The 12,127-nt window shown below is 36.0% G+C and overlaps 1 protein-coding gene across 2 annotated transcripts in view; it reads right to left on the minus strand.

Annotated features, from left to right (window-relative positions):
* The window catches only part of CTPS2 (CTP synthase 2), a 74,058-nt gene that overhangs the window by 39,054 nt on the left and 22,877 nt on the right, over positions 1 to 12,127 (minus strand). For both annotated transcript variants that reach the window (XM_055801213.1, XM_055801212.1), the window contains exons 12-13: positions 11,572 to 11,634; positions 10,187 to 10,230 (exon numbers count right to left, since the gene is read on the minus strand). In XM_055801213.1, the coding sequence (XP_055657188.1) occupies positions 10,187 to 10,230; positions 11,572 to 11,634 (107 nt within the window). The remainder of the gene's footprint in view (positions 1 to 10,186; positions 10,231 to 11,571; positions 11,635 to 12,127) is intronic.

Raw genomic sequence — 12,127 nt, forward strand, 5'->3', positions numbered from 1 at the left:
TTCAGTAAAACTGGTTATGCTATTTTGCAATTAGGTGGTGTTCCTTAATGAACCCTTAACAAATTAATAAGGCTAATGTGCTGAATTCCTTGAGTTGCGATCCCTTGAAATGCAATTCTTCTTCCATACTACTAAACATCTTACTACTACATTTTCAAGAAAGAGAGGTGCCTTTGGTACAAGTAATTTGAATACTTAAAAAAATGTTTTAAAAATACTGTAATATGAACAATACACATCAGGCACAACAGCTTCCTGACACTGCTTCCAGAAGGTAGAAAGCAGTAAGTGTGGTGAGGCTACCATAGGCAGGAGCTGTAGGCAAGAAGAATTAGCAGATGGAGAGCAGACACCTCAGCAGTTCACCTGGTCATGCACTACTACTAAAATCTCACTGTCTACCAAAGGTGGAAAACAGGATGGAAGCAGAAAGACACAGATGTTTGGTTTCATTTTATTTGCTGAAAGAAGAGGAAGAGAAAAGGACTTATTATCTTACTGCCATGAATGACCAGAATTCATGCCCCAGCTTGGTGTATGGGACTTGCCATAACCCACAGAATGCATCCTAGACCAGGACTTCCAAACTTGCTTGCAGTGCTACCACCATCTATTATAGCAGCCGTAGAGGTTCTGCTAGTGATCACAGTAGCCGCTCTTGACTTTCTGTTGAGCCAAAAGCAAACACAGGGGAAAGCATGTTTCCAGCTTCATCCTCTCAGTTGGACTGGACAAAGATTTGGGGATGCTTGACCCCCTTTCTCTGACCCTCAAGCTAATGCCAAGCTTTTGTGCTGAATTTGAAATCAGTGTATTTGTCCTCCCCACAACAAGCTTGACATAAAGTGTTAAGAAACTTGACAAAGTCTTTCACTATTAAAGACCTGTAGCCTGCCACCTTCCTGTAAAATGACAAAGAGGTTCTCCTCATCACCCATGTGCTTCAGGCACTGTTCAAAACTGCAACACCATCAGCGCTCAGAGTGGTGAACTAGCTGTATAGCTTTGGACATCGTATCTCAAGCAAGATGGGAACCAACTGCAGAAAGTCAATAAAAGATGAGTAGATCCAAGAAGCAGGACTCCAAAAGGAAGACTAAACTGGCAAGGATTTCTGAACCAAAAAAAGGAAGACTGTGGATTTCTCCAATATGTTAAAGGCCATTTTAAGAAGGAAGATGCTAGGTCTGTTACCAGTGTCTGTGGAGACAAGAGAAGGGCTTAAGTGCAGCAAGGAATGTGGACATCTAGTAATACTGTCTTATAGTGAGATAAGAAACCACAAGGAATGGACCAGGTAAGGAGATTGTGGAGCCACCATTACTTAAGAGACTTAAGAAAACATTAAGCAGACATTCAACATAAATACCAGTGATCCCATTCCAGGGCAAAGGGAAGAATTAATTACATGATCACTGAAGGACTCTTCTAATACTCCTCTCCCTGACACTTTGGGAAGTCAGTATAAGCACATGCAAGCAGGCTGCTAATGCAAGGTGTATATCTACATGATACATCTAGCAAAGCTTGCCTTGTCTTCTCAGGAAACTTCCTGCTTCCCTGTCATGGAACCGTAGACCCATACACCTGCAGTTCCAAAAACACCCTTTCCAATCCATCCATCTCCTACAGACTCACAAAGCTCTTGGCTCAGTTATAAGTGATGCAATGATGATTGAATCTCAGTAAGTGATGCACAGGGTGGAAGATCTAGTAAGTGATTCTGGAACTAAGCATCAAAAACCTGACAACAGCAGACATCAGACAGATTAGAAACCACATATAGAAACCATAGCCAGAGCCAGCAACACAGCAGATACAAAACGAGCAGTGCTGGGTCATGAAGCATCAACCACACTCAAAAATGCCCCACAGATCATGAACAGAACATGATTTCAGAACCTGCAGAACACAACACTCAGTTATGAAGGCGTTCCCAAGAAGGAAAGTTTTTTCAGAACCTTAGGTTCACCTTTCCCATTTAGAATGCTTCAGTCTTCTTCCATTCACATCATGGAATGTCTTAATTCTTTATAGTAGCAACCAAAATTTTATCCCAGAGGAAATTCATCAGTCTCCTGTGCTAAGAAATAGCAAAATTTGGAGAAGTGGCTTTGGCATTGGTGATTACCAACTCACACAAAGAGCAAGTAGCTTCTTCATATTTTATTTACTTAGCTCCATCTTTTTAAAACAAATCTGTATTTACCATTTTCAAAAAGTCCATTGTAATAGAAAATGCGATATATATCCCCACAAGAGCCTTTTTCAGGCTTCTTCAGGTGTGGTACATCTTGAAGTATAACATACACAAATTTAAGAAAGAAAACCTCTCCAGGATGGCCTATGAAGAACATGTAAACCTAGATCAATACTGGAAACACAACAAAACTAGCACACCGACTCAATGACAAATGCTAGTTTCATAATTAGGGTGGAGCATGCAAGCCACTATAAAGGTTGCCTCAATCTGAGACTCTCACTTCTGCTGGATACATTTGAAAGCTCCAAATTTTGAGTGAGGTAAGCATAACCTATAAACGTATTGGGTGTTTCAAATCTTTGAACCTAACTTAGATTATTATTTTTTTTCTTGGGACAGTTGATCTAGTTTTACAGAAAAAAGAAAAAAACCCAAATCTTTTCATCTAGCTTAAGCATTAATCATGTTGCATGGTTAGTAAAGCAATGAACGGGGTGTCAGACATATTTCAAAATTCTGATGTACAGAATTGTTATTGTCTGCTTGGTTTGCAGTTATTCATCAAGACAACATCTGAGAAACATGGAACATTTACTCAATGATAACCTTCTGAAGTATTTTACCCAGTATGCTTTAATGGAGGGCAGCACCAGTGCACTGTCCATTGGTGGGCTGAAAAATCTACTTCAGAATCAATTTGCACAGTACCTGAAGGTAAGTTTCACTCTTATTATATTCACTGTGAATATTGCTATGAATGTATAGGAAAACGTAAATAAACGTAACTATGTTGCAAGGCAGATTATTGTGCTCAGGTGGTTTCACTGACTCCATAAACCACCCTTGAATAAGGGTTGGCTTATAAACTTCATTCACATTAATGAAAAGTAGCTCCAAACAGATATCTGAGTAGGGAGTTTATTACAAAGCCTTGTGAAATAAAATGCAAAAGTCTAAGAAACTCTTTTGTTTGGGATTTTTTATGTAATCCAAATTTCACCTAGATTATTGCATCTGAGTCTTATATTCTTTGTTTCAGTCTAAATAATAAGTCTTGAATCTAGAAATTATATAGAAAAATCTTTAAACCAAGTAAATTGGTAGAATAAATTTAAAAGTAAGAGATACGAGCCAACTTCTATCTAGATTAAGTTCCCATCACTACAAAATAAAAGAAGGTTTTCCAGAAAGATGCCAAGTAAAGAGATTCCATCAAGCTAGAGAGAGAAATACCCATTTCCTATAGCTGGAAAAAAATCTAGGTTCTGATTTCAGATATATATTCTCTGTCAGACCTTTCCTGAACTGCATTGATTCTTTTGCTAGACAAATCCTTAAATACTGTATTTTGGATAGCTGACAAAAGCAATTTTTGCTAAAGGTCTGAAAGAAGTTGCACCTCAATAGAAAAATCCAGTATTTTGAAAACTACAGTAATCCAATTTAGTCATTTCATTATGAAATCATGTGACTGAACATGACACATGAAGTGGCTAATTACAAACAAACAAACTAATAAAACACAAAGGTTTTTTCTTTTTAAAAACTTGTGCAGAAATTAATTGCAAAAAATGAGTAAGAAATGTAATGGCAAATCCAAAAATGTAATGCTTTTTATATTAGCTGTACACAATTTAGCACCATACCCATTTTCTCAGACATATGGAAATAGAAGTGTCCAGGAAAAACAATACTGATGTTTTCTGTCTGGACATCAGACATTTTCAAGCACCTAGTCTGTTTGCAGAAATATATGGCACTATAATAAACCAACATAAAAGCAAGATAGGACATTGAAAAACATGTATAGGCATAAAATATGAAGAAATACAATATTTGAAAAATCTGAATTGTAAATCAAACCCAGGTTTATATTACTTAACTAGTCTGATCAGGGATGTTATCAGAATACTCACTGCATTTGGGGTTTTAGATGCACTCTTACCAGACACAACAAATAAAAGGAGCTAATAATCTAAACTAGATTTAATTCATTAGCAAGAATTTTTCAATAGTGAATACGGTATTCCTAGCAAAGAGGGGAAAAGGGGAGGGAAAGAGACTCTTAAGACCTAGTCCAAAGTCTAATGAAAGGAGCAACATGTTTTCAAATAGAGTATTCACAGCCTAGATTAGTATCTAATTAAGCAGTAGGTGGTATGTATATTAATTTTTACTGGTGACTATGTATATGCTGCAGCTATTCCACCTGCTCCATTTCCTAAATTCCAAGTTTACCTACAAGACTGAACTAATCTGTCTCAGCAAAACTTGATACTTCTGAAATGGTTATCATATCTATCTTAACATTTTTGGCAGGTGACAGCAGGCACTGTATTTCTAGTTTAACCAGTAAAACTGGTAAATACATCACTACCAGTAACACCTTCAAGTAACACCAGCTGTTGACTGCATCACTTCTTGCCAATAATCCTCAGAGGAAAACGGTTGTGGCAATCTATTAATTTCATTCTCTCTTTTTTTTTTTTAATTTTTTCCCTATAAAAACAGGATTCATTCTCACTTGATAACATAATTAAATCGTTGGACAAAAATAATGATGGAAGTATCAGCTTTGATGAGTTTGTGATGCTTATAAAAAAGATAACTGGTACAGGACAGTAGAGGCATCTGCAATAATGAATATCACCGCTTTGAAGGAGAAGAGCTTGGCATTTGCATACACTATATGTACACCTAAACCCACAGATGTTATGATTTTAAAACATACAGAATAAAGATTTGACATATAACAAAGTTCATCTTGTATTGTGTTTCCTGCATATTCACTAGCCACACTTTCCAGCTAAGCTGCCTCACAATTAGTTCAGAACTACCTGTTTCTATTTCACACTACATTTAGAAAGCGGTGTTTAACAAACCCTGCTTTACTACAGCTATTATTTGGGCCTCTAGAGCAATTCAAACGAAATGGTTTCTAAAACACACAAAAGGAAACAATGTAGCGTTCCATTTGAAGAGTGTCTCCTAGTGCACACTATCCAATACTTCTCCCGGTTCAGTTTCTTCATTCACATAAGTGGATGCTTCCATATGGTAAACAGTTGAAATTTTTAAAACACAAAGTACTTATTTACAATAACAATGCAACAATAGTAAGTATGATGACTGTAACATTACATGTTCATTTTCAATTATATTTACCCAAGTTTTTGGTTTTTTTTTGTCATGACTTGTAAACAGAAATACATAAGTATATATAGGAACTGAGTGATTGCTGTGGCCGTTAAAACATTCACTGTATTTATTTGGTGCAGTTTTAACCTCTTCATTGCATGATCCCCTGTGACATGTATTTTCACATATGTAATTCATGAGCATTATTATTTACTTTAAGAGGAAATTAGTGAAAAAGAAGATAAATGAGAAGAATGGAAATTTTGAAGACAAGTAATTCAGTAGATTAAGCACTAATCCTACTAGAGAATTTGGAATTTTAGACTGAATTTTAACACCAACATCATCCATTATCCTGATAAATCAGTTACATTTCAGTTACTTAAGGACTTAAAGACTCAACTTAATTGCAAAGCCTATCAAGTGCTTTTAAGATCCTATACTACAGTGGTTCCTATTCCTGAATTTCTCCTCCATGAAATGAGGAATAAAGTACTCCACACCAGTGATGCATAAATAGAAGCCTCAAAAATTATGATATTTAAACATTATATGAATGTTCTAACAGGCTCCTGGGCCATTCTTTTACACAAACCCTTCAGCTGTTAAAATGTGTTATGCTTCTTGGAAGAAAATAAAAGCATAATATTTATTATTTTTTCTGGCTTATAAAAAAAATATTATTGTAAATTAACAATAAGCTTTGATTTCAAAATTAAATATACCATACACGCATTTGCTTACCAAGCTACATTAGCTACTTTACATGCATAAGTAAAATCACAGAATTTTAAGAGGTGCATTTGCACGAGTGGGGCATACATTCCTTTTCATCTCTTAGACAACCTGAAAAATTTTTTAATTCCATCAGGCTACTGACATCCTGAATAGGAAAATCGGGCATCAAGAAACAAACATGTTACACGAGTGTCACCTACTGGCAAAATCTATTTCTGCACAATTTCTTGAGTTTATAGAAAATACACTTATTTTACCCAGTCCAATATTTGAAGTTGCATGCTCCTACACAAGATGCAATAGGTCATGAAGAACAACAGTCACAATTAAAATTAGCTTTTTTAAATTTAAAATAAAAAAAAGCATTAGAAATATTTCTGGGGGCTTTTTTCCCCCTAGAACAGTATTAGAGGTAGTTGCAATTAAATTAACAAAGGACATAATTAAAAGCCTCATCCCCCCAAAAAATCTACGTTTAATAGTAGAGGAAGAAGAGAGAAATGGAATAGAACAGTGACAGTTTTGCCACCCAGTGAATCCAGTTCATTAGCAGTTCACAGACTATACCATTTCCCTTTAAAGGGGTTCATTTTAAAATTATAATTTGCAACAGAAAACTCATATGAAGCATACTCTCAAGCAAATGCATTACTTTTCTGAACAGCTATCTTCCTGCAAAGAAAAACAGTAATTTACCCATCATTATTATCCAAAAGGCTAAAAAGTAAAGCAGCTTAAGTATATATAATGGGAACATGACCTTCAAATAATCAACCAAGATGAGATCAAGAACTTAAGGGACTGTGATCAGTGCTCGTGTACCTTCCTCATTTTCCCTACTGAAATGAAACGTGTTAAAGAGGAATTGAAAAGAAAACCTTAAGGTGGTATTTTGATACTGTAAATGGTATGGTCTAGTGAACACAGGTAATTGCCATATCAGAGCTTTTGGGGTTTTTTTCTTCAGTTTACATTTTTAATTTAAGCCTAAATGAAAATATCTAATAGCAACTTCAACTATCTCAAACACAGCTCATAAATCACAGCTTATTCATATTTTCAATTTCTAGGTCTCATTTCCTTTAAGTTTTCATCACACAGATATTAAACTTGGGGATTATCCTTTTCCCCCTAGCCTATTTTAAAAACACAATTTTAGCTGTTTCACATTATTAAGTCATTAACTTCTATATTTTGTATGCAGAGACTACCATTTTTTTCAAGGTATTTGAAATCTTAATTCTACAATACTTGCAGTCATTTACACACCAATATAATTTATATCAATATTCCCCAAAACAAGCAATACAGAGTTATACAGCGTTTCCCTCCTACATAATGTTACTCATGGGTGCTTCTGCAGAACCCAGGTTAAGCAGTATTGTTGTAATGATAGTCAGTAGAAATAGATGAACAGCTAAAAGGAAACAAATATTCAGCATTGCAGGCAATTCTCAATTTGCACATTTAGTTGTAAATTTGTTATTGCTCAAAACAGAACAAGTCACAATTGCCTCATCACATACAAACACTTTTTTATGATGCTCAAAACTCTTTAGTCATCCAAGCAATGCTCTTCTAATAGTACAATAACTTATGTTACTTTGAGAGTTGCCAGTAATATTATTTCTCATTATTTCAGACACTTATTTTTCCATTGAAAGCCTAACTCTGAGTTACACAATTACATGACAATCTGTTTTTCTTTCTAATAAAAAAGGTTCAAATTTCCATAGATGCAGACAAAAGGGAAGCAAAGTAGACCATGATACTTTGTATGTACTTCAGAAGAAACTATCAGCTTTGGTGAGTACAGTTCTGAGTATCTGAATGCTTAACAAATTAAGAAGGGATGTAAGTAGCTGCATATTTTACAGTTGCCCCCGAGCTCCCCTGCTGAACTACATATTTGACCCTCTGTCTTTTTTCCCTTTTCTTAAAAATAAAAGGAAATCAAACGACTGCCTCATCAGTGCCTTTCTTCACCCTCTCCCATTTCCAAAGGATCAGGTACACTGTTTACACAAAAGAAAAGTACACTGCTTTGGTCCTACCTTAGCACTCAGCTGAATCACAGTGGCATCACAAGATATTATCAGTGCTGATACTGTGTTTCCAATTAACTGTCTTGGATAATGAAACATCTACATCAGTTTGGTAATTCACAAGCTTCGCTAACCTGCTTCTCTTCCAATCATTTTTATTGATTTGTTATTATACAGAATATATAAGCAGGTTTTAGCACAAGATGGACTCTGCTAAGACAAATTATTTAACAGTTATAATTATTGATAGTGCAAATTTCCCCCTTGGAATGATTTACATCTCTTTCTTGCCTAGAACTGAGATGTCAAAGATCAGATTAAGATGCTGAAATATGACTGGTAACAACCAATTTCAGAACCTTAATGTAGCTTAGAAAAAAAAGAATATCCATTTATGTACTGAGGCATACTGCTTCAATTGTAAACACTGTATTAATCCTCTATGACACTTAACATTCACTCCATTATTTTCTTATGTCCACATAATTTTCTCTTTAACATATATACCTTACTTGCCCTTGAATACAAACTGCAAATCACTCAGTTTCTTGTGGGATAAAATTTTATCCTAGATATATTATACTAATACACAGTACAATTTCTGTCCTGGGAGAAACTGCCTGTACAGCTGCAGCAGACAAGCATCTGTGCTTCTGACTTCATCGAAGTGTGGAGCTCTGCATCTGGGCCAGCTACTGTGAACAACCCTTTGCATAACAGAAAGAAACCAACTGTTCCAAAGGGTGACTCACCCCCTCCTGATGATCTGACTGCATCCTGAAAAGGTACACGAGGTGACTAGCTGAAGTGCAGTCATGAGAAGTTATATAAAACTGGCACTAAAAAGCCCTAGAAACAGATGCCCCAGAATCAGTCTTCCATACTATCCCTCTTGCTTCCCAAAAAATCTACAGTAAGCTTCCAACATCTTCCACATTCTACAATACGCTGGTATTATGAAATTGACCCCTCCAGTTAAGGGTATGTCTTCGCATACACTCAAAGAAGGGTGAAGAAAAAATCCTCTTACAATGACAAGCCCACAAATTTGATGCCAAATGCAACATTTAACTTTGTTCACCTGAGGACATTTCCAAACGCCAACAAGTTTTAGCAGCAAGTCTCACAGTGAGAGACTACAGAGGTTGTCTCTCACCTTCAAAAGTTCAGAGTAGATTCTCTCTCCTATGTATATAAACAACCTTGACAAACAGGTCAAATGCTTTAAAAACCTATTTGTATGTTTCAGACTAAGCAGATGTGGAAAAAAATGTATTTTACTTAAAAATCCTAACAAAACTCTTTCGAAGGAAATTGATAGAGATACAGTAAGTCACTATGAGCAATGCACTTAATTCATCACTAGAACAGATGTTTACATTTTACACCAAGATGCTATTTTTTTCTCACATGTATCTCTGTTCCTTTTTGTCTTTAAAAAAAAACTCTCTTACTGATCATTTTTAAGTTTTACTTTTATGACAATGTGATACCATACTCTCCCGAAGTAGGAAGCACTCCACTCTAAAATTCTACCATTGGCATATAATAATACAGAGCGTCCTGTGGTATCTACAGCACTGAAATTTTTCTCAAAAGGAGGACTGGTGAGGGGGGATGTCTAGTGGTTATTTTTATTATTTATATACAGGAAAGAGAAGAATTTTTCAATAACTTTCCATACAATCTTTATCTTTCTATACAAATTTATATTTTTATAATAGCTTTGTGCTACACTTTCCAGCTTCCCTTCATATTTTACTCTCTAGTAAAGTCAACCTAATCATTACTGTCTACTCCCAGCATCAGTCTACAGCCAAGGAAACAATCAGAAAAATTACAAAAATAAAGCTAAAGCAAATCACAGAAGCAAGCAGGTGAAGGTAAGGGACTATTAAAAGAAAATACCTTTTTAAATAATACTGAATAGGGACAGCAGACAACTCTTCATGTCCTACCATGTAAAAATATAGACAGATCTTAACTTACACAGAGGTAACTCCCTTTTTAGTAAAAGATGTATGTTCCCAAAACATATGCAGGAAAAAAAATCAGTACTTACTACAGGGGTTTTTGTGTCTGGGTCAAATTCTGTAGAATTTGCATCTGGAACAGAAGTTCAAAACAAACACAGTACATACCTGTTGTTCTACATGTACTACAAACTCATAACTGTTTTGTGGCATTTTGGGGGTTGTCTGCATTTAAGCTACAATCTCACATGTTGAAATACATACTGCACCCTTTTGAAGCAACCACAGGAAACATATAGCCTGTTACACACACTACCTTTCCTACTTCCCAAAACTTTTTCCTTTCAGCTGTTGGTGGTAGAAATTCATCGGTGGTTTCCTGACTGACTGGATACCAAGCAAAAATGAATTCCAAATCAAATGTAAGAATAAATGCAGTTTATTATATTACAATATAGTACAGGAAAATAGCATGCAATATGATAAAAGGAAACAGTACTAGTTATTATGCACAATGTGATAAAAAAGCAATAGGGGCAAAACATCGAATCATTACTGCAAACTGTTACAGAGACTACATCGCCAATTACCACCTTAACATCATCCAGGCCCACACTTTGGCTGGGAAGCCCCATTGCAGCCGGTGCCAGGAGTCTCTCAAAAAGTGGGAAAATTTCTATGTAGTGCATCCACCTGTAGGTGAGGCTTCTGGGCCAGTCCCAGAGCCTGCCCACCTTTATACTCAGTGAAAAACAAAAATAGTGTACATACTTAGTGTATGTAAACTTCTAAGTTTACACTAAGTGCAGGCGTGCACTGTCTCATGGTTCATAAGGTTCACACACGCCAGGGACATTGGCCAGAGTGTGGTGGAGTTACCATCATGACAGAAGTGCACACAGTATTTTTTGTCTGGATGGTCCTGCTCATATCTTGCTTGTTTAGGGGGCTCAGGACAAACACCACCTGCTCATTAAAGTTGTCCTTGCACTCCCTGAGCTCACTGTCCAAGTTAAATAATTCCTAATTAAGTCAAAGACTTTTTCATAAGCAGTAATCAATTTAATAAACTTTCATCACAATCAGTGAACTAAATCTCTTCAAACTACTATGGCTATGGCTACGGTTTGGCTACTGCAACTAATGAAAGCAAGTGAGAAGACCACTTCTCATTATCTGCTCCTCACCATCTGTACACTCCAGAAAGAGACTACAGGGGTGAACTACAAGCACACTTTCTCCTACACTTGTTAGATCAAGAAGCCGGTTTCAAGCAATCTGCATAATAAGAGTTCCTACTGCCTTGCACAGAAAGGTAGCACAGGGTGCTTAGCTGAAAATGATCATGTTGGAAGAGCTAAGTACCTAACAATCATAGGATCTATATAATAGTTCTAGTAATAGATACATGTTGCACATTTAGAAAAAAATCTCTGCTAAGCAAATCAAATTCACACTAACATACTGAGCTCACCTTTCCAATTCAAACAGTTTCTTGCAAATTCCACAACTGCCAATTGCATTCCCAGGCAAACTCCTAGAAGAGAAAACAAAAACCTCAGAATTCAACAGCACAAAGAGAGGACTGACAAAGTACTCACTGTTCTGTCTTGACTGCTTCGAAATCTTGGTACCCAGTTGCATACATACAGACTTATAAAAAAGCTAAAACAAAAATGGATGCTCAGCATAAAACTCACTCTTCAAACTTGGCACACTGTAAATACACATGACACAATTATGTGCTTTAAGCCCTTTCAAAAAATTTTTTTTTCTTTCCGTAATTTTATCAATAATTACTGTAAAGACAAACAGAAGCTGAAAGTCTGGGTATATCCAGATTCAAATTTTGCTTTGGCAACTAGTCAAAGTAGTCACTTACAAAATTCTAAGAAATGTGGAGTAGGAACCAAAGTTTCAGAGGCACTTACACAAAACAGCACTTATGTTATAGGCCAGATGGCATCTTTAGACTTTTCCATAATAAAATACACCGGTAAATCAACAAAAATTACTTAATATAGCAAATG

The sequence above is a fragment of the Falco peregrinus genome, chromosome 4, assembly GCF_023634155.1.
Source record: "Falco peregrinus isolate bFalPer1 chromosome 4, bFalPer1.pri, whole genome shotgun sequence".
Classification (NCBI taxonomy): domain Eukaryota; kingdom Metazoa; phylum Chordata; class Aves; order Falconiformes; family Falconidae; genus Falco; species Falco peregrinus.